A 21,504-nucleotide genomic window follows, 5' to 3' on the forward strand; every position below is an offset into this window, starting at 1 on the left:
TCTAGTCACAGTCACAATAAGCCTGCCAAACATGCAAGTTAGTGAACATATGATGAAGATGTCAGTGGTCATGCACACAGTTGATCATAGTAATAGTGGAGACAATGCAAGCCATTAATTCTGCCATGCCTCCAGGTATGTGAGTGTATAGCTGCCTCCCAGAGGTGTTGAAAGCTACCATAGAGAATCAGGTGGGACATATGCCCCACATATGCTTTGAGCTGCATTTTGTTTCTCTAGCTATGGTCACCTTACAACAAAGGCTAGCTGAGAGGAGTTGAGGACTTGGACATTCCCCAAAGAGCCTTTTCTGCTCAGGGAAACAGAGGTACCATCAAATGCCGACGACAACGATGAACACATGCCAGATACCCCTAGACCTTCCTCTCCAGATATCACTTCCTTCATCCCGTCTGCCAGCGGCTACATTAACCTGGCTGGTGAAGCAATGAAAAATGTCCCTACAGCATTTCAGAAGACCCAAGAGGGCAGAAATCTTAAGATCTCAGCATTCCAGCGAACAACTGCCACAGCTAACAAAAGCAACATGACAGCACATTGCATGGAAACCCTTAATCTCAGCTGGGGTTGAACCAAAACATATTAGCATAAGAGAAAAGTTAAGACTTTATGAAAGCACAAAAGTGGCACACGTAAGTTAAGAAAATTAAATTTGGTCACATATAAATATTGTACAATATATTGTCTTCACTTAATTCATGCATGCACTGCTGTCATTTCTTAGGTCGAGTCTTGTCAGACAGCTAAACATACAGGTTCACCTCGTGGTTAGTACTCATTGATAGCTACAGGAGTTAGGAACATTTCCTTTCGCATGGAGTAAATTATGTAAGTTTGTATTCAGTTATATTCAGTGTTCATTCATGTTCTATAATTACTATGTCTTTTTAAAAATTGGGGACTGAAATAAGAAAGGATTGTTTTTAAAATCCAGTGTCTGAAAGAGTGGCTGCAAATTTGAAAGCAATTAACATGATGCCCATAGCTGATATTGTAAACAATTGTTTGAACAAGCAGTAATCAAAGTTCAGATTACAAATGATCTGGAGCCTAGGGTGTTTATTGATGCAGCTCTGCTTGGCAACAAGAAGTTGATTGGTCCACGGACTAGTGACAATTAGACAGAGATAGAGAGAAAAGGGGGAGGGGGAGAGAGAGAGAGAAATGTACAGATCTTCTCCCAGCCCAAAGGCTGCTTGTCAAAATCTCACTTTAAACTTGAAGAAAACTAGTTATCTTTCCTGCTGCAGTTGCTGTAAGCTGTGACATTTTAATTCATCAATTAAAGACAATTTCTAAGTGAATCGGCCACTCTGCATATTTCTCACAAGCCAGTGAAAGCATTCAGAGAAAGACATCTGAATAACAAGGAGTCCAGCCAGCTGAAGAAGATAGATCTCAACATTGGAAAAGACTAAGCAAAAATAAGAAAATGTTTTAGTTTCACTAAAGACCCTGCAACAATAATGAAAAATCTGAATTTTCAGTCATGACAGACTGACTGACACATGTCCAAGTGCAAAACAATTTTCCAAAGGATCAATGCTCCTGTGTATGACAATGATCGTTTCCTTTGATCTTTCAGATGGCAGAGAATGCAAGTTTAGATGTAGATCTGACAGGGATGCTGGTAGAGGTTAGTTAACATCCCAAACAGGCAATGGACGTCACAAAATCAGAATATTTTCAGATACTTATCTCAATTTTGGGGCAAATTGGATATGTATGAGGGTATTCTTTACATCCCTTGCACATCTCTCAATGGCCCTGGGTTCATGTCATTTGTTGACCTATGAGGAGAAGGATTACTTCTTCCTTGTATGCTATTGTAACATTTCTCCATATTAAATGGCCAAGTTGTGCAGTTTACAGTGGACCACAGCTATTCATGTTATCCTATGTGATGTATATATAAGAGCCCATGCACACTGCCAGGGTAACGAACATAAACTTCTGATGTGCGGATAGTCTGTTCATTGATGGTTCTAGTGGAGTCATTTGCTGCATTATATTGCTTTTCTGCTGCACAGTCAGGATACCTTTATATGTGTAATTAACCAAGCACTGTGGGAATACTGTAGCCAGTGTCATTCAAGTTCCAGCCATCAAAAGGCCTCAAGAGGTTTTGGGACATGTAAGTTATGCAAAATGTATGAGCCATGAGAACTTTCTGGAAATAAGCACAGACATGAACAATTCTTTACCTGTGTAGTAGACCAATTGCATGTTTTAAAACTGAAAGCCCTTGTTTCATAAATGCCTCTGATTCCACACAGCTTTATTGGCAACATGAGTGCAATTGCTGACCTCTTGCCCTCTAGGAAGTCAGTGAAGGCCCCAAGTCCAATGTGCTTGCCACTTCATTGTCTAAATCAGTGGATAAATAATTCATGTAACAAAAGATGGCATTGGTCATCTCTTTATTCCCCCATGTGAGACAGCCTGTGAAATACCATACATTGACTATGAAGTCCTGGAAACTACTGGCAGACACTGAGTCATCCTGCAGCTCACTAGCATGGAGTTCTCTTAAAATCCACAGGCCAAAAGCCTTGTTTCAGAATCCCGCATACCTCTAGGACGATTTTCCAGGACAGTCTCAGTTGTCTCCAGCATTACCTCCTAAACATTTGTAGGTAGTTAGTTCCAGTTCTGACAATGTGCTGATATGCTTGTGTTCATTGTTTGTAATGCTTTTTTAGAATTCCTCCTGAGCTTTCGAATCTACCCATGGACCACGTTCACTGTTGGTTTGTAGCAATGGTACAGAAAGAATCACCTTCCATCTGGAACCTGTTAGACTCCACCCTCTTGACTTTGAGCCCATCACTCACGACCCCCCAAACATCAATGTGCCACCTCCCATTGTCATTCTGATCCTGTGATAACAGTGAACAGACCATCACTTCAGAGATGATGGGAACTGCAGATGTTGGAGAATCCAAGATAACAAAGTGTGAAGCTGGATGAACACAGCAGGCCAAGCAGCATCTTAGGAGCAAAAAAGCTGGCGTTTCGGACCTAGACCCTTCATCCGAGAGGGGGATGGGGAGTGGGTTATGAAATAAATAGGGAGAGAGGGGGAGGCGGACCGAAGATGGATAGAGGAGGAGAAGAGAGTATAGGTGGGCAGGTAGGGAGGGGATAGGTCAGTCCAGGGAGGACGGACAGGCCGAGGGGGCAGAATGAGGATAGTAGGTAGGAAATGGAGGTGCGGCTTGAGGTGGGAGGGGGGGATAGGTGAGAGGAAGAACAGGTTAGGGAGGCAGGATGAGCTGGGCTGGTTTTGGGATGCAGTGGGGCAAGAGGAGATTTTGAAGCTTGTGAAGTCCACATTCATATCATTGGGCTGCAAAATATGAGTTGTCGTTCCTGCAACCTTTGGGTGGCATCATTGTAGCACTGCAGGAGGCCCAGGGTGGACATTTCGTCTAAGGAATGGGAGGGGGAGTTAAAATGGTTCGCGACTGGGAGGTGCAGTTGGTTATTGCAAACTGAGCGGCGGTGTTCTGCAAAGTGGTCCCCAAAGTGGTTTCCCCAATGTAGAGGAAGCCACAACGGGTATAGTGGATGCAGTATACTACATTGGCAGATGTGCAGGTGAACATCTGCTTGATATGGAAAGTCATCTTGGGGCCTGGGATGGGGGTGAGGGAGGAGGTGTGGGGGCAAGTGTAGCACTTCCTGCGGTTGCAGGGGAAGGGGCCAGGTGCGGTGGGGTTGGAGGGGACTGTGAAGCGGACAAGGGCGACCCAGAGAGAGTGGTCTCTTTGGAAGGCAGACAAGGGTGGGGATGGAAAAATGTCTTGGGTAATGGGGTCGGATTGTAGACAGCGGAAGTGTCGGAGGATGATGCGTTGTATCCGGAGGTTGGTGGGGTGGTATGTGAGGACTAGGGGTATTCTCTTTGGGCGGTCATTGCGGGGGCAGGGTGTGAGGGATGTGTTGCGGGAAATGCGGGAGACACAGCCAAGGGCATTCTTGACCACTGCGGGGGTGGGGGGGGGGAAAGTTGCGGTCCTTGAAGAACTTGGACATCTGGGATGTGCGGGATTTGAATGCCTCATCCTGGGAGCATATGCGGTGGAGGCGAAGGAATTAGGAATAGGGGATGGAATTTTTGCAGGAGGGTGGGTGGGAGGAGGTGTATTCTAGGTAGCTGCGGGAATCGGTTGGCAGAAATGGACATCAGTTTCTAGCTGGTTGCCTGAGATGGAGGCAGAGAGGTCCAGGAAGGTGAGGGATGTGTTGGAGATGGCCCAGGTGAACTGGTGGTTGGGGTGGAAGGTGTTGATGAAGTGGATGAACTGTTCAAGCTCCTCTTGGGAGGAAGAGGCAGCTCCGACACAGTCATCAATGTAACGGAGGAAGAGGTGGGGTTTGGGGCCAGTGTAGGTGCGGAAGAGGGACTGTTCCACGTAACCTACAAAGAGGCAGGCATAGCTGGGGCCCACGCGGGTACCCATTGCCACCCCCTTAGTCTGTAGGAAGTGGGACAAATTGAAAGAGAAGTTGTTGAGGGTGAGGACAAGTTCGGCTAGGCAGATGAGGGTGTTGGTGGAGGGGGACTGGTTGGGCCTGCAGGACAGGAAGAAGCGGAGGGCCATCTCTTCACCTTGATCCTAATCCCGAGCCAACCTCCTCTGATCTGAGACCTTCTCCCCAACATCAGTGATATATTTTTGCAATGCCTTGACTTTTGAAAGCCCTATGAGACCTTGAATCATCACTACTTCTCCTGTAGTGCACTGACCTTCCTCCAAAATAATGAACTTTCCCCATGATAGAGTCCTCCTCTTGACAACTAGGACCTGATGTTGAATAGCACATTAGGCCCTCATTTCACTCTGGTGACAACTATTACCTACCCTCTCCCCTTACAATACTCAAACTACACATCCAAATGAAAAAAACTCTCACCTTGCCTTCTCATTCCAATTCAAGGCATGGAGAACTCCCCGTTCAATTACTTCATAATCCCCTTCATGGTCCAAAGCCTCCTTTTGATTCCCTCATGATCGTTTCTTTGCCCGATCCAAATATCTTCTCTTGCTCACTTCCCCAACTCAACAACTGTCCTCCTGACACTCTATCCCAACTGATAGTCTCCAGCTTCCATCTCTTGTGCTGCAGATTTCCATAAAAATATTGCTTTTGTCAAGCAAAATGAACAAACTCAACTGAAACATGCCATCTTTAAAAGATTGTGAAATTGTGTGATGCCATGAATTTCCCATGTTGTGTTGATTTAACCTTGAAGTTAAGACTTAAATTTAAAAGGTTTTAACATAATCATGAGGTACAAATATTGAAAATAAGAAGTAGCTGCCACCACAAAGCCTGAGGCCCCATTCATAACTGCAATACCATTGGCTTAAAGTCTAACCTGCCACCAAGAAACCAATCCTGCTTAAATAAGTCACCCTGCAACAACAAATCCCACTCCTATAGACACCACTGAATATTGCATTGTAAAAGTATATACCGCTAAACATCACACCTTGTCCACTACATAATTTCTGCTTTGGTTATGTTGCATCACAGGCCAATTGTCAAATTTGATCAATTTTACATGTGTGGTTAACCATATAATAATGACAGACAATCTGTTTTTATCTGTTTTGACTGAGGGACAGACGCTTTGGAAATAGCTCCTCTGATCTTCTTTGAATTGTGCCATGGGATCTTTACAACCAACTGACCAAACAAATCAGTCCTTGTTTTAACATCTCAACTGAAAGACAGAACATCCAACATTGCAATGGTCACTTGGTTCTGCACTGAAGTACTTTTTGAACAATATCTCCTGCCAAAGGCACTGGAAGAGCAAGTTTGGTGCCACTAATGACATCACGGTGTATCCATACTGCATTGAAGCAGCAAGTCATGCCAGGGATGTCATTGTTAGGCATTTGTTGTTGCTTCCAGAAACAAAGTTGCTGGAAAAGCTCAGCAGGTCTGGCAGCATCTGTGAAGGGAAAAAACAGTTGTGTTTCGGGTCCGGTGACCCTTCCTCAGAGGGGTCAAATTTGTTGCTGCTTGATACTCTACTCACCACCCCATTCTCTGCTTTACCCTTCTTGCTTGTTGCTACCCTTGCCACGCATTCATTATTCCCTGCACTTTCTCACTTCTTTTCTTGCTACTCCAGTCACGTCTTACTCAGTGTCCCCCCTTTGTCTCACTACTTGCTGCCCTCTCCTCACCACCCTGCTGCTTCGTTCAGGGAGCAGGACATTCAGTGATACACTGCGTGAGACAGCAAGAGCTCACAAGTATGGAACTGTTCTGTCAGAGAGTCAACAAGATGGGTAGTGAATGGGAGCTGAGTGAGGTGGCAAAAGATAGGCTGGGAGTGGGACAGCAATTCGCAGGTATCAAAAGTATTCAAGTTGATAAAGAAAGCTCCCTGCACAGTGACTGGCAATGACATGCCAGGCACTGTGGCTGTACATGTGGTAAGTGCATCCTTTACAGTTGCATGGTGGCAAATATGACCCAGTTTTTATGTGCTGAAGTCCCAGAGTGCAACTTGAATTGAAACCTTCTCATTTAGAAGTGTGTGCTACCACGTGAGCTACAGGTAAGACAAAATGGCTTATAATTTTTACATATCAGCATAGAAGTATTAACTCAGCAAATCTCCCTGAAGGAATGAAGATCAGATTTAAACTTCATAAGTTGTAGTCACTTTTTCTGTCATTGATTTTTAATTTACTCATAACATTTAAAAGTTCCTGGAGCAATATACCCTTGGATCCCTGCAATTTTGTGAGGCCCCTCCAGACAATGATACATGCCCTGAGTGCTCAAAAAACAGAACCTTTTTCCTGAAAGCCTGCACACAAGCCGTGATTGATCAGTCAGCAAGCTTACGACAAAACAATCTGGCTTTGTGCCATGACTTAGCTGCTGAGCAGGTTTTCCCGTAAAAGTTTCTCCTCACCTAGCTCTGTTCAGCACGTATGTACACACCTACAGGTAAACAGGAAGATGAAAGCAGGAATGCAAGAAACAAAGATACTAATCCCAATACTGAGTGACAACCCCTGAGCAAATCTGCAGTGAAATAAATCCAGCATAAAAATTTTTCTGGATTATTATAAAACTTAACAGTATACAGAGATTTGGTTGACCTGAAAGTAACTTAAATAACATGAAAATGTCTTTAATTGAAGTCTTTAGAAGGGAAATGACATTTAACTAATACTAACAAAGGGATTTAAATGAAACCATGTGTTGCGTCAAAGAACCATTTATTGTTGAACACTGTAACAATAAATTATTCACATTTGTGTCAACATCTTTAGGGAAATGCCTATTAATAAATGTTTATCACTATCTTAACTGGAATATTAATAGTAGAAAGAATTGCAATTTGTGTACTTACCACACCAGAAGGCAATGAGGCATAACTTAATATCTTCTTGTATTGTTCAAAAGTTAGAAACTGGAAACCAAATCATAAGGACATAACCATCAGTTTGAGAAATTTGACAGAGCTCTTTGGATGTCTTTTTTTTTCAAAAAAAAAGTAATATCACGATATCTAGCAAATGACTAAAATAAGACGTAGGTATAATAAGTAGAATACACTGAATGTGAATAATTAAGATGTGTTTTACAGTGTCACATTTTCAAAACTAAAAATACAACATATAAAGCAGGTATAATTTGTTGTGTGGTCTTTAGTAATTCAATAAAAAAAACAATCAACCTGAAGAACATAAACAAGAGGTAATTGCACGTCTTAATCTAAAAAGGAAGCAATTAGTGTCAATATTTAACAGCCACTTTCTCACAAACAGAATGCAATGCAGTCACATATTCAGTTAACGTCTTTTAAACTGAATCAATTCAATTTAAAATCAATCCATTTACATCTTTGGCCAAAATGAGATATTCAGACTGGCAGGCACAAAGCCATCTTAGGCAGTTAAAATAAAAACATAAGCTCTGCATTTTCTACCCATAGTCACTGAATAGGCAGAAAATCCAGAGTGAGTAAAAGACATTTGCCTTTTAAAGCTTTTTATTCTATCAGAGCTCTTTCCTCCCATTCTTCTCAAACTATTCTTTCCACATCAGCAGTGCTTTTCATGTATCCATTCTACATTTCTCAATTCCTTTTCTCAACAAATATTGATTCAGCTGCCTTTTAAAGGTGTCGATTGACTTTAAGTCATTAATAACCGGACTAGTGTTAAGTCGTAAAAGGATTCGCAGGCTGATTAATAGCTTGACAGAAGCAGTGATGTAGCTCTCACACAGAGTTCATCTGAATTTTATTAGCAAATTGCCATTTTTTGTAGAATTTTGCAGCAAACAAAAGCCATTGACAGAGAGAGCAGAATGGCATTCCTCGAGGCAGTGTGCTGGGAGTAATGTTGCTCATTATTCTGATGACGCACCCGTCCAATCTGGTATGAGAAATTCCTATATGCAGCTGATTTTCTGTAATGGCTTTAAGTAGACTTCTTCAGGATTGAAGAAACCCTGCATGATGTCTGATCTGACACAATTCTATATCACAAATGTCTAATGACACTATGGAGTCAATCAATAAGTTGCATAATGAGAGCTAGTCAGCCAGAGGGAGATAAAATATACAACAAACAGTCTACTTTACAACAAAATTAGAGCCAATCCAACCAAAGGCATAGATCTACATGTTCAATTTAAGACTAGAAACGCCAAATAGAAATTATATTGAGGGGTATGGGGGAAAAAACTTCATTACTGCTTCAACCCATCTACCTGGAACACCACAAGACAAAGCCAAAGCTGGAGCGAGGAATAATACCTCACAACATCTGACTAACTCCAAGCGGGGCAGTGATCCAAACAGGATCAAGTCTACAGCTCTGGGTCTGTTTCTCTGCTACTAGATATTTTTGTGTTGTATAAAACATGTAAAGAAATTTAACTTTGTTTTTAATTCTGTACCTGAAGCATACCAAGTTGAATAAACCACCAATTGTTAGGTAATGCCATTGAAGACACACAAACAGCAGCCACAGCTATAAAGAACAAATAATCTAATGGTCTTTGTTCTGGCGTCATTCTGCTCTGCAACTAGCTGCAATCTGTCAACCTTCTTAACTCAGGTATATAACATAGTGCCTAGATCATATCTACAGATTAAGCTATGTAATTCTGCATAATAAATTTAATGGCCACAGAAACATAGAAACAAGGAGCAGGGGTTGGCTATTTAGCTCTTTGAGCTACTCTGTTATTCAGTATGACTGTGGCCAATCTTCTATCTCAACACAATATTCCTGCTTTCTCCCCATATTTCCTAATATCTTTAAAATCTAAAAATATATCAATTTCCTTAAATATACTCAATAACTTGGTAATCGTAGCCTTTTGTGGTAGAGATTCCCTACTCCTATTGCAAGTTCACTATCCTTTCAGTGAAGAGCCTTTTCCTCAACTCAGACGTAAATGGCTTACCCCATATCCTGAAACTGTGACCCCCTCGTTCTGGACTGCCCAACTGGGAAAATATTCTCCATATATCCAATCTGTCTAGGTCTTTAGAATTTTATATCCCCACTCATCCTACTATAGGCTAGTGAATATAGGCCCAGTTGAATCAATCTGTCCTCATAGAACAGTTCTGCCATCCCCAATATTAGCCTAGTGAACCTATGCCTCACAAACTCTATAGTGTATCCTTTCATAGTTAGCAAGAGCAAAACTGCACATAATACTTAAGACATGGTCTCAGCAAGGCCCTATATAACTATAGAGAAGCACCCTTACTTCTGAATTCAAATCCTTTTGCAATGAAGGCCAATATATCATTTGGCTTCCTAACTGTTTGCTGCGCCTGTCTACTTTCATGACTGGTATACCAGGACATTCAATCCTCTTTTGCACATCTACATTTCCCAAGATAACACCATTGAAATAGTACTCTGTATTTCTGTTTTTCATATGAAGTAAATAATATCATATTGAGCCATGTTGTACTGCATCTTCCATGTATTTGACCACTCACTTATCTTGTTTAAATCACCCTGAAGACTCTTTGCTTCCTCGTCATAGCACAGAATTCTGTCCAATTTGTGTCATCACCAAACTTCAGATAAGTTACATTTGGTCCCTCATCCAGGTCATTTGTATATATTGTGAATAGCTGGGGCTCAAGCACTGACCAATGCCATGCTCCACTAGTCTCTGCCTGCCACCCTCAAAGACCTATTTCTTTCCATTCGCTGTTTCTTATCTGTCAACCAATTTTCAATTCATGCCAGAAATCATACAACACCAGGCTATAGCCCAAAAGGTTTATGTAGAATCACAAGCTTTCATATTGCTGCTCCTTTGTTAGGTGAAGTGATTTCACCTGGTGAAGGAAAAACACTCAGAAAGCTTGTGATTTCAAACAAACTTGTTGGACTATAAGCTGGTGTCGTGTGACTTCTGACTTTTTCTACCTCAGTCCAAAACCAGCAACTCCACATTATCAATTCATACCAATATATTGCCCCTCTGCCATGTGCCTTAATGCTGCCCAATAAGATCTTTTATAGGATCTTATCAAAAACCTTCTGAAAATTCAAGTAAACCTCATCCACTGGTTCTTCCATATTTATTCTACTAGTTATATCCTCAAAAATTCCGGTAGTAAGCATAATTTTCCCTTCATAATCCATGCTGGCCTCGTCCAACCCTGGAAATGACTTCCAAGTTTTTTTGTTATTATGTCTTTTATAATCGACTGGCATTTTTCGTACAAATGATGTTAGGTTAACTGATCTATATTCTCTGTCTTTTCTCTCCCTACCTTTTTAAATTGTGGGGTTACATTTGCCATCTTCCAATCTGGACAACTACTGCAGAATCTACACAATTTTGGAAAATGACTGGCAATACACACAATATTCCTTAAGTATTCTGGGATGTAGATTATCAGGCCTTGGTGATTTGTTAGCCTTTAACTGCATTAATTTCTCTAGCTCTATTTTCTTACAACCATTGATTTCCTTCAACTACGCTCTTTCGCAAACATTTCTTTATTTGTGCTCTCGTTTGTGAAGACATTACTAATATATGGCTGTTATTTTCTGTCATTTCTTTGTTCCCCATTAATAATTTTTATGATCCCTGCAATTTTACTCATGCATCCTATTTTTAACCTCTTGATAAAGCTTTCTGTCCTCTTCTGCTGGATTCTAAGCTGCTCCCAATCCTCAGGTTTGCTGCCTTTTCTGGCAATTTTACGTTTCCTGGTTGGATCTGACACTATCCCTAATTTCTCTTTCAAGCTATGGTTGAGCTATCTTTTTTTTTCTTTTTTGTATTAGATAGGAACAAATAATTGTTGTAATTCAAATACATATCCTGTCAACTCTAAGGAATACTCCCTAGTCCATTCTTGCCAATTCACCTCTCAGACCCTTTAAAGTTCCCATTATTCAGATTGTCCCAGGTGGAGTCTCTGCACTATGGCTAATTTTCCAGTCACTTACGCACTAGTTCTGCTCATTCAAAACAATATTTCAGTGTACAAATTGTCAATCCATAGAAGAGGCTTCTTAGGGAGAAAGCAGAAATAATCACTTTAAATACAAGTTAGATAGATTTCATTAAAACATGGTAAAATTACACCTCTTGAGTGTATGACTGAACTATCCATATTTTAGTAGCTAACTACAAGTAGCACCAGCAAACATTCCTGCTACCTACCACTTACTCATCTTATCTGTAAAAACTCATCATGGGATCAAAGTGAAACAGCCACTGTGGTATTTACCTCCTCTATCAACTGAATTGCTTGACTACACATAAGAAAAATAGCTTTTTTTTCCCACAATAGAAATACAACAACACAAGTTATGACTGGCATCAAGTTTGGTAGTGCAAGGACCTTGGTGCAGTACATTGGACACAATGATGATGGAAAGAAAAGTTGTCAGGGATATTTCACAGTTGACCAATATAACACCACTTATTTCAGATGTCTTTCAAAACTGAAATTTCTTTCCCAAACTGACACACTAGCATAGAAAGTAAAATGCCAATACTTACTATTTACGAATAAATAAATACAACTCTAGCAGAGACAGCTCGACTTGTTATTACCACTGAGCTGCCCAGCTCTATTTCACAGGATTATTTCTTTCCTCAAGCATTAGTAAAAACATTCAGTTGTTGATACTCGGGTTTGTGCATGTGTGCAAGTTTATTTTTTCCACTATAAATTTAATAAACTAATTTTAGTTAAAACTTAGCAATTGAAATTTCGAATTACAATTGGTTAAACAAAATATTATTCTAAGTTCCTTTATCTTTCAGTAGAAATTCCAGCCCAGTTAACACATATAGATATGGAGCATTTCTCAGCTGATGTGACGGTCTCATTTTCCAGAATCTAGTTCATAAGACAAAAGATGTTAATCAGTGACTTTGCTGATCCATGACGGTCTTCAATCCTAGGCACACTTTTCTTCTTTTCACTTTGCAGCTGTGACACTGAGTGAAAAGCACACAACGCAGGAAGAAATATATCATATTACAACTCTTAGGTTAGTCTGTGACCTGCCAAAAGGCCATTTCCCTAGCAGTTTTTTTTGGGAGTTGTGGTTTACCATTGCTTTCCATTTTCAGTGAAGGAAAAGGAGGCAGGTCCCAATTCCATATCAACTGGAACAGAAATCACATCTATGTTGTTGGCATAATTTTGAACAATACGTCAGCTATCTAGTCAGATTAACATAAAACAAAGAACAATGGATGCTGGAGATCTGAAACAGATTGACTTGTTAGAAGGTCCACTTCAGTTCTTTAAAACTTCATTCATGTTGTATTAAAAGTTCATAGGCCCTCCTAGTCTCAACCCTGCCATCATCTCACCCTCCTCCACTTCCAGTCCTCACATCCCTACTCTGCCTCTCAGACCCAAGCTTATTCCATGCACTCAATGCTCTCATACTACCAGCAAATCCCCATCATCCCTCCATACCCGCCTTAATAGTATTCACTGCCAAACCAATGAGCCCAGTAATAACAATACCCGAATTTATTATGGTTCTTAGCTCATAGAATCCCTACAGTGTGGAAGCAGGACAATCAGCCCACCAAGTCCACACCAACCCTCTAAAGTGTATCTCACCCAGACCAACCCACTTACCCTCCCCTATCCCTGTATTTTCCATGGGTAATCCACCTAGCATGCATACCCCTGGACACATCTGAGCAATTTAGCATAGCCAGTACACCTAACCTGCACATCTTTGGACTGTGCGACGATAACCAGAGCAATTGGAGGAAACCCAAGTACACATGAGGAGAATGTGCAAACTCGGACAGTTGCCCAAGGCTAGAAACAAACTCAGGTCCCTGGCACTGTGAGGCATTGGTGTTAGCCACTGTTTCACCGCGCCAACCCAAAATGGAATGAAGTTTTTTTTTAAAGTAACAGTTTTAGGAAGTCTCCTTGCATTTACAGTCCTATAAAAGTGTCAATCAAACAGAACCATTAAGAAGCTTTACCTCACTTCACAGACATTAAATGAAACAGTTCAAAGAAAAAATAACTTAGTTTTATCTCATAATGATGTTAATTAACCAAAGCAAACAAGCCACTTTAGTCCGTGAAAATGTACCCCCTGTTGAGCTAATCCACGAGTGATTGGAAATAAAACATGCATTCACAATAAGAACATCTGCTCTTGTTTTAGTTCCCATTTTAAAAATTGCCACTTTCTTCACATGGCCTGTTGGTCAATAAGACTGTTGGACATCGGAGCAGAAGTAGGCCATTCAGCTCATTGAGATCAGAGATAATGGGAACTGCAGATGCTGGAGAATCCAAGATAACAAAGTGTGGAGCTGGATGAACACAGCAGGCCAAGCAGCATCTCAGGAGCACAAAAGCTGACGTTTCGGGTCCAGACCCTTCATCAGAGAGGGGGATGGGGAGAGGGTTCTGGAATAAATAGGGAGAAAATGAACTGGAACAGCCACATAAATACTGTGGTTACAAGACCAGGTCAGAAATGTGAGATCCCCTGTCACCTCAAACCCTATTTATCTTTTCCCAAGGCCAAGCTAGGAGTGCATTTAAATACTCTCCAACTACTCGGATTGTGCCACTACAACAACATTCAACAAGCTTGACATCATTTAGGATAACGCAACCTGTTCATTTGGCACATCATCTGCCATTCACTCCCTTCACCACCAATGCGCATTGGCAGCAATTCGTACCTTTGACACATCCACATCAGTGACAAGATGTGCTGCAGTAACACAAGGCTTACCAGACTGCACCTTCCAATCCCTCCAACATTTACCAGAAGGAGGGAAAATGCAGCAAAAGCAACGGAACACTGCCAACTGCAATTTCTCCTCCAAGCTATATTTCAACCTGACTTGGAACGAAAATAACATAAAGAACCACAGATACTGGAAATCTGAAACAAACAGAAACATAAATTGTTTGGAAAATTCAGCATCTGTGGAGACAAAACAGAGTTAATGTTTCAAGCCCGGTGACTCTTCTTAGAGCTTCCCTCCTAAAAGCACTATGGCGTTCTTACACTGCAAGGACAGCAGCTTACCACTACCTTCCCAGGGCAACTAGGGATGCAGAATAAAGATTGGCCAAGTCAGCATGACACAGACCTCATAAACAAATAAAAAAGGTAGGGTCATTAGCTTCATCTATATGGATGCTAATTTATCCTACGTGAAGTTACCTTCTATTGTGATTTCGCAGTATTTCTGTTGGTCAGCAAGCCAAAGGTTGCTCTCAACAGCAGTCCATCAAAAACTCAGTCTAGAAGTTTCTGTCCTACAGCATGCACTCAGTTATGCTAATAGCCTTGTTCAGATGATTGTGGGGTGTTTGTATAAGGCTCGTGGGTCTTAAAGGGTCAATAATGAGTAATGCTTTAAACATTCTTCTTTGACCAAGAGGTTCTCTCATTAGACTAGGAAATAGTTTACCCTCAACCATACCAGACCAAGAGAGCCCTATGGATGTCTACCCCAAAAAAAGGATGGTGACAGCAAACCTACCAGAGTGCAACCATCATGGTGATCAGCAGCGAGGACTGCTCATACAACGGGGGCAAGGGTCTTTTCCAGAAAAGAACAGATACCAGTGCGTAATGAATTCATCATATTAGTACCATGTTATCACAATTCTGCTGAATGAATGGCAGGAGCTGCAATCTCACAGCTTTCATTATGTTACAGTCTTTGGAAAAATACATTGCACTTACCTTCACAGCCCTTTTTGGTGTCTCAGCCAGGATGGGCGGTAAGATTCCTTTGTAAAAGCCAAGAATTCTAAAATGAGAAGGAAAAGACATATTTCTTCATTATGACTCAAACAATACAATATAGCTCAATATGTTAGCAATGTTGTTATGTGGTTTGCTAACCTGAGTTTCTGACAATAACACTAATTTTTCTAGTACCTTATAACAGTGAAAATCCTCATGACCAGTTTGATGAAAATCCACAATTATTGTAACTTATTAAGGCAGTCATGATTAGAAATTATTTTCATATCTTCCCAACAAAGCAAATTGTTGGGAAGATATGCAATGCAAATTAGTCTCCAGAATAATTTAAATTTTATTCTCTGAATCATGCTTCCTTCACTGTCTACGTAATTTTCAACTCTCAGAAGTGATTAGGAGTAAAGGATGAGTTAAGGAAAGGGAGCTTAGTGAAATAATTCGCAGTTTGGAAAATAATCCACAGTTTATATTGCTCTCAAGGATGAACCTTGATTATTGGACAGTTTTGGCAGAGGAATAGACCTTGGTATATGGTTCAAGCAGATCCAGTAATGGCTAAGCTCTAGGTAGGCTTAAGAACACTCTTTTTAGACTTAAGGGAGCAAACATTGAAGACCACAGGGGAATTGAACAGGATAGGAATCAGTAGTAGGAACAAGATAATTAATTGGAGAGGTGAATGCCAGGTCGAGCAAATTGACAACTGCTGAGTATTGTCCAAAGAAGAAGTTGAAAGTGAAATTATAAGCAATTAGTGGATTTTTTTTCCCCTGGAGAAAGTAAATGATGTTGCTAGGTGGACAGGAATATGTGGATTATGGCAAGTACAAGAAATGGTCAGAAATGGCCTTCTCAGATGATTAATGTCACAAGGTTAGGGAGGGGACAGGAAACAGTGAGGTAAAGTGGGTGGTGACAAGAATGGAGATTTTAATGGAGCCAAGGCAGCAGTGAATTAAGAAGAGAAATTAAAAGGAGAGTTGACGTAGCGTCATAGAGATGTGCATCACAGAAGCAGACCCTTCAGCCCAACTTGTCCATGCCGACTAGATATCCTAAGTTAATCCATTCCAATTTGCCAGCATTTGGCCCATGTCCCTCTAAACCCTTTCTATTCATGTACCCATCAGCTGTCTTTTAAATGTCGTATTTGTACCAGCACCCACCACTTCCTCTGGCAGCTTCTTCCACACAAGCACTAGCATCTGCATGAAGACGTTGGCCCTTAGGTCTCTTTTAAATCTTTCCTCTCTCACCTTATACCTATGCCCTCTAGTTTTGGGCTGCAGTACCCTGGGGAAAAGACCTTGACTATTCACCCTATCCATGCCCCTCATGATTGTATAAGTTTCCACAAGGCCACCCCTCAGCCTCTGATGCTCTAGGGAAAATAGCCCCAGCCTATTCAACCTCTCACTTTTGTGACAAAGCTGTCACTTTAAAAATGTTACTTCGTTCTCGGTTTTTTGAAGACAGGCTGTAAAGGTAGAGGCACTGAACTGGCTACTGGAGACAGCCCAAGCAAGCAACTTAGGAGGCCGTAAGTTTTTTTTTGAAAAGCTGGAACAATGCAAGTAGCTTAAATGGGACTAGCCAGTTCTCACAGAACAGGTTTTCTAGTTTTTCTTTAGCTTAAACATTCAAAAGCAGTTTGGGGCCCAGAAGAGTTGAAGTTTTCAGTGAATGATTCCTCACTGTTACTATCTCTGAAATCTCTCATGATGTTTTTTCCCTCCTGGATTGGAGAACTGCATGTAAGAATCTGTGTCTGCATTTACCTTTTTGCCAAGGGGTGTGTTTACGGGATGTTACTATATTGGAACAGTTAACTAGTAATAGGTACCGTATCTATTATTTGGTTAAGTTTTCCAATAGTTAAATTAGTCTAAATTCCTTCTTCTTGTGTTTAAATAAATTATGTTTTGCTTAACATCAAGTAGTTTGAACATTCGCATCACATCTGGGATATGTACTTCACATCTACCTTTAAAATAAGAAAAAAATTAGGGTCTAGGTGACCTTAAAATATTTTGAGGGGGTCCGGTCTGGCCAATACCACTACAGCTCAAGTCTCCAACCTGGCAACATCCTTGTAAATCTTTTCTGAATCATTTCAGATTTCACAACATTGTTCTTGTGGCCAGGAGACCAGAACTGAATGCATAATTCCAAAAGTGGCCTAACCAATGTCCTGTCCCGCTGCAACATGACATCCCAACTCCTATACTCAACACACTGGCCAACAAAGGCAACCGCACCAAATGCCTTCTTCACTATCCTCTCGACCTGCAACTCCACTTTCAAGGAACTAAGAACCTGCAGTGCAATGTCTCTTTGTTTGGTAATACACCCCAGTTCTTTAGCATTAAGCGTATACGTCCTCCCCTTGATTTGCCACATCAAAATGTAGCACTTCACATTTATCTAGATTAAACTCAATTTTCCAGTCATCAGCCCACTGGCCGATCAAGGTCTCGTTGCACTCTGAGATTACTTTCCTGGCTGTACACTAAACTACCAATTTTTCCGTCATCTGCAAACTTAACAACCATACCTTCTATATTCACATCCAAATCATTTATATAAATGACAAAAAGCAATAAACCCAGCACTGCTCCCTGTAGCACACCATTGGTTATAGGCATCCAGTATAAAAAACAATCCTCCACCACAACCAACTGTCTCCTAACTTTGAGTCAATTATGTATCCAAAGTCCTAGTCATTTCTCCCTGGAAAACATTCACCTTAGAAGGGAAAAATGCATGTTCCAGCACCCCGAGTGATCTAATTGGGCTACAAGATCAACAAGACTGGGTTACACCCATTGGAAGATACAATGAGGATGATCAACAGTGCCTTGACTCCCATGTCTGTACTGGAGCTCAGGTCTTTCCTTGGGCTGGTGAATTATTATGGGAAGTTCAGACATAACCTGGCCTCCATCCTGGCACCTTTGCATCAAGCCTTAAAATAAGGTCACCTTGAAAATGGTCAAGTAGCCAAGCCATAGCTTTCAGGAAAGTGAGGAAACAAATATCATCCTCTAAGGCACTGGCACATTATGGTTCCAAGCAAGATCTAGTATTGGCATGCAATTCCTCTTCATACAGAACTGGGGTAGTATTAGCTCATAGGCACCCGATGGAGAGGAACATCCAATAGAGTACGCATCTAGGACTTTGGCTTATATACCCCCAGATAGAGAAGGAAGGTTTGGCAGTCATATTTAAATCAGGAATTCATCCAATACCTTTACAGTAAATTTGTAATAACAATGGGCCACAAATCCCTGTCAGGTCTGCTTAAAGAGGACAAGGCAGTGCTGATCATTGCTTCAGATCATATTCAGCTTTAATACTAAGTGCATAAAATTACAAGTTGGAACATGGCCCAGGATGGCCAAGTAGCAATTGCGGATGCTTTGAGCCACCTCTTGCTGGTAGATACACAACCAGTGGTCTGTCACAATCACGTCCTTCCCACAGTTTTCCATCTATGCCTAAACAATTTTTATAAAGTTGCAGTAAGACTTCCTTGCTCCTACATTAAACGCTCTGGTTACTGAAGACAAGCATTCTCTATGCCTTCTTCACCATTCTGCCTACCTCTGCTGACACCTTCAGAGATCTATTAACTTGTACATCAAGGTTCCTTTGTTCCTCAGTACTCCACAAAGACCTACAACTCATTGTGTACGTCCTTCCCTATTAAACCTCGCAAAATGCATCATATTGCACTTCTTAGAATTAAACTCTAACTGCTATTGCTCTGCAAAATTCACCAGCTAATCAATTTCAGACTATAGCCTGAGACTACCTAACTCAGTATCAACAAATTTATAGAAACATACAATTCAATGCATTGACCTTGGTGCAAAGTATATTATATCAAATCAGGGTTAGTTCAAATTAAGATTAAAGTTGCATATTGCTTGAATTATGAACAGACACTAGTTGTATTCTGCAAAAAGTAGGTAAACAGTAACTAAGGGCTGATTTTACTCAGCCTCTAAGACAGACCAGGATTTGGGAAGGCTGATAACAATGACATGTGAAGGCATGGTGGTACTGTGTCAGGTTTTGATACTGGTACTTTCTTTGGTACCACTGGGAAAGATGGCAGATTTCTTGCCTAAAGACCAACTACATTTTTAATAGCCAATGAAATGCCACTTCTCACCTCCACATATATTTTGATAGCAACAAGAAAGTCTATTACTATCTGAGGAGATTGGCTGCTGAAACCTACAGGTCTCCCAGTGGATTTAATGAGGGCAGTGCTTGCAGTTTGGATACAAGGAGAAAATTCACAGCTGCAATGGCTACACCTGTGGCAATGCTGTTGTCTGACAACCAAGGTCATCTCCGGCTCCCCCTCTTCTGAATGGCTGTCTCCCCAACTCTCTTTGAGGGCACTCCATTCTCATTCTGCAGGTTCAGCCTAGCAATGGCCACTCTTAGCAGTGATATTATTGAGCTGATTGGTTCAACAATTCTTGCGGCCAAATCACTGTCCTTAACATGAACTACTGCACTTATGCAGTGACCTATCCAATCCTGAAAATGTAACAGTTTAACACCTGAATCCTATTCTAGTCCAATTGCTAACAAGAGTGATGTGAGACCTGCTACAGGAGGTACAACAATACTTGAGATTGTCAATGAATTGAAGTTAATTTCAGTGTACTGTGTAAAGATGGGTTTAAAGAGGAGTTCAAATTCTTTTCATTCAATTGAATTGAGAGAAGAAAATTAAAGATTTAAATGCTGGGTAACACCGTGAGCTTACAAATTGAGTGTATGGATGCAAACACTTTCTTGACAAGGAGAATTTAGATCGAAACCTATAAATACTGTATTGCCTAACAATCTAAAGCGATAAAACCTCAACTTTTTTTCAGTATACTCCGAATGTAATTATTCAAGGAATTTATTGATGAATTTCTGTCAGTGAAATATTTAATATGATTTAACTATTGTGTTAAAATTTGGGTCAACACTTCTTCCTACAATTTATATAACTTGATTGCTTGAAGATGTTAAAAGCTTGCATGGCTATTTTGTGTCATGTCATAAACTGGAGTTGATGTAATAAGAAAAAAGGAAAAAATATTAACAAACATTTAAACTCAGTAAATCTGGATAATAATCTGAGGTTATCAAATAATATTAGAAAATATAGACTAATTCTTAAATGAAATAATGAGATGAAGATAAGAACATAAGAATTAGGACCAGGAGTAGATAATTCAGCATCGACTCCACTTTCCTGCCTGCTTTCCATAAATCTTCAATCCTTTGCTAATTAAAAGTCTAACTCTTCCTTAAAAATTATTCAATCTCTCAACATCTACTACGCTCTGGGGTAGTGACTTCCACAGATTCTCAACACTTTGCAAGAAATAATTTTTCCTCATCTTTGTTTTAAACCTGCCACCCCTTATCCTAAAACTTTGACTCCCCATTCTAGATTCATCCAAATAGGGAAACATCGTTTCTACATCGAAAGAAACAAATAGAATTATTAGAGTTTTATAACTGAAGCAGTTCTATCAACAGTTTCTCAGAAGCTGACATTTGGTTAAAGAATAAGACACACATTAAAGTAACATTTCTTGGTATTCCATTGATTTTATATCTATCACGTAACCTTTGAGCATGAAAATGTGTTAACCATTTACTGTGAAATTGATCTAAGATTTCATAAATTAAACATATAGGCTTTGGAGGTATTCTTTATCCTCAGTGCATTATGTTTAATGTTGTTGGAAAGGTTCTGCTAAATGATTGCTTAGCCAGAACTGGTATTTCTAGTACTCAAAAGTGCAAAGGTCATTTTTCACAATGCAGTTTCACCTAAAGATCTTTTTCACAGCAAGAATGCTGGCTGCTAAGGAATGAGTAACAGTTGCAAAAAGAAAAATCTGACATAGAATGGCTCTGATCCATGAATCCATTAGTGACTTTAAAAAATGATGCTGCTGTTCTCGACAATTCTTTAGTACTCAATGTTTTCCAAGACATCTATACAGATATTGAATTGTATAAAACTAGAATAGTGCTTGTATAAGTTACCAGTAAGAGAAAAGAAATATATAATGTCGGATAAATCACAATGCATAAGCTTTTACAATGATAAATAAACCCTCTATGCTTATTAGAATCATCATGATGCATGCAGGTTGCACTGAAAAATTGCCTGCTTTTGGGGTCATTC

General features: G+C 40.4%; 1 protein-coding gene across 12 annotated transcripts in view; it reads right to left on the bottom strand.

The window, feature by feature from the left end:
- slc25a21 (solute carrier family 25 member 21) overlaps positions 1–21,504 on the bottom strand; it is a 477,243-nt gene that overhangs the window by 30,868 nt on the left and 424,871 nt on the right. For all 12 annotated transcript variants that reach the window (XM_059649192.1, XM_048538456.2, XM_059649191.1 and 9 more), the window contains 2 exons: positions 15,264–15,330; positions 7,412–7,471 (listed from right to left, as the gene is read on the bottom strand). In XM_059649192.1, the coding sequence (XP_059505175.1) occupies positions 7,412–7,471; positions 15,264–15,330 (127 nt within the window). The remainder of the gene's footprint in view (positions 1–7,411; positions 7,472–15,263; positions 15,331–21,504) is intronic.

The sequence above is a fragment of the Stegostoma tigrinum genome, chromosome 10 (genome assembly GCF_030684315.1).
Source record: "Stegostoma tigrinum isolate sSteTig4 chromosome 10, sSteTig4.hap1, whole genome shotgun sequence".
Lineage (NCBI taxonomy): Eukaryota > Metazoa > Chordata > Chondrichthyes > Orectolobiformes > Stegostomatidae > Stegostoma > Stegostoma tigrinum.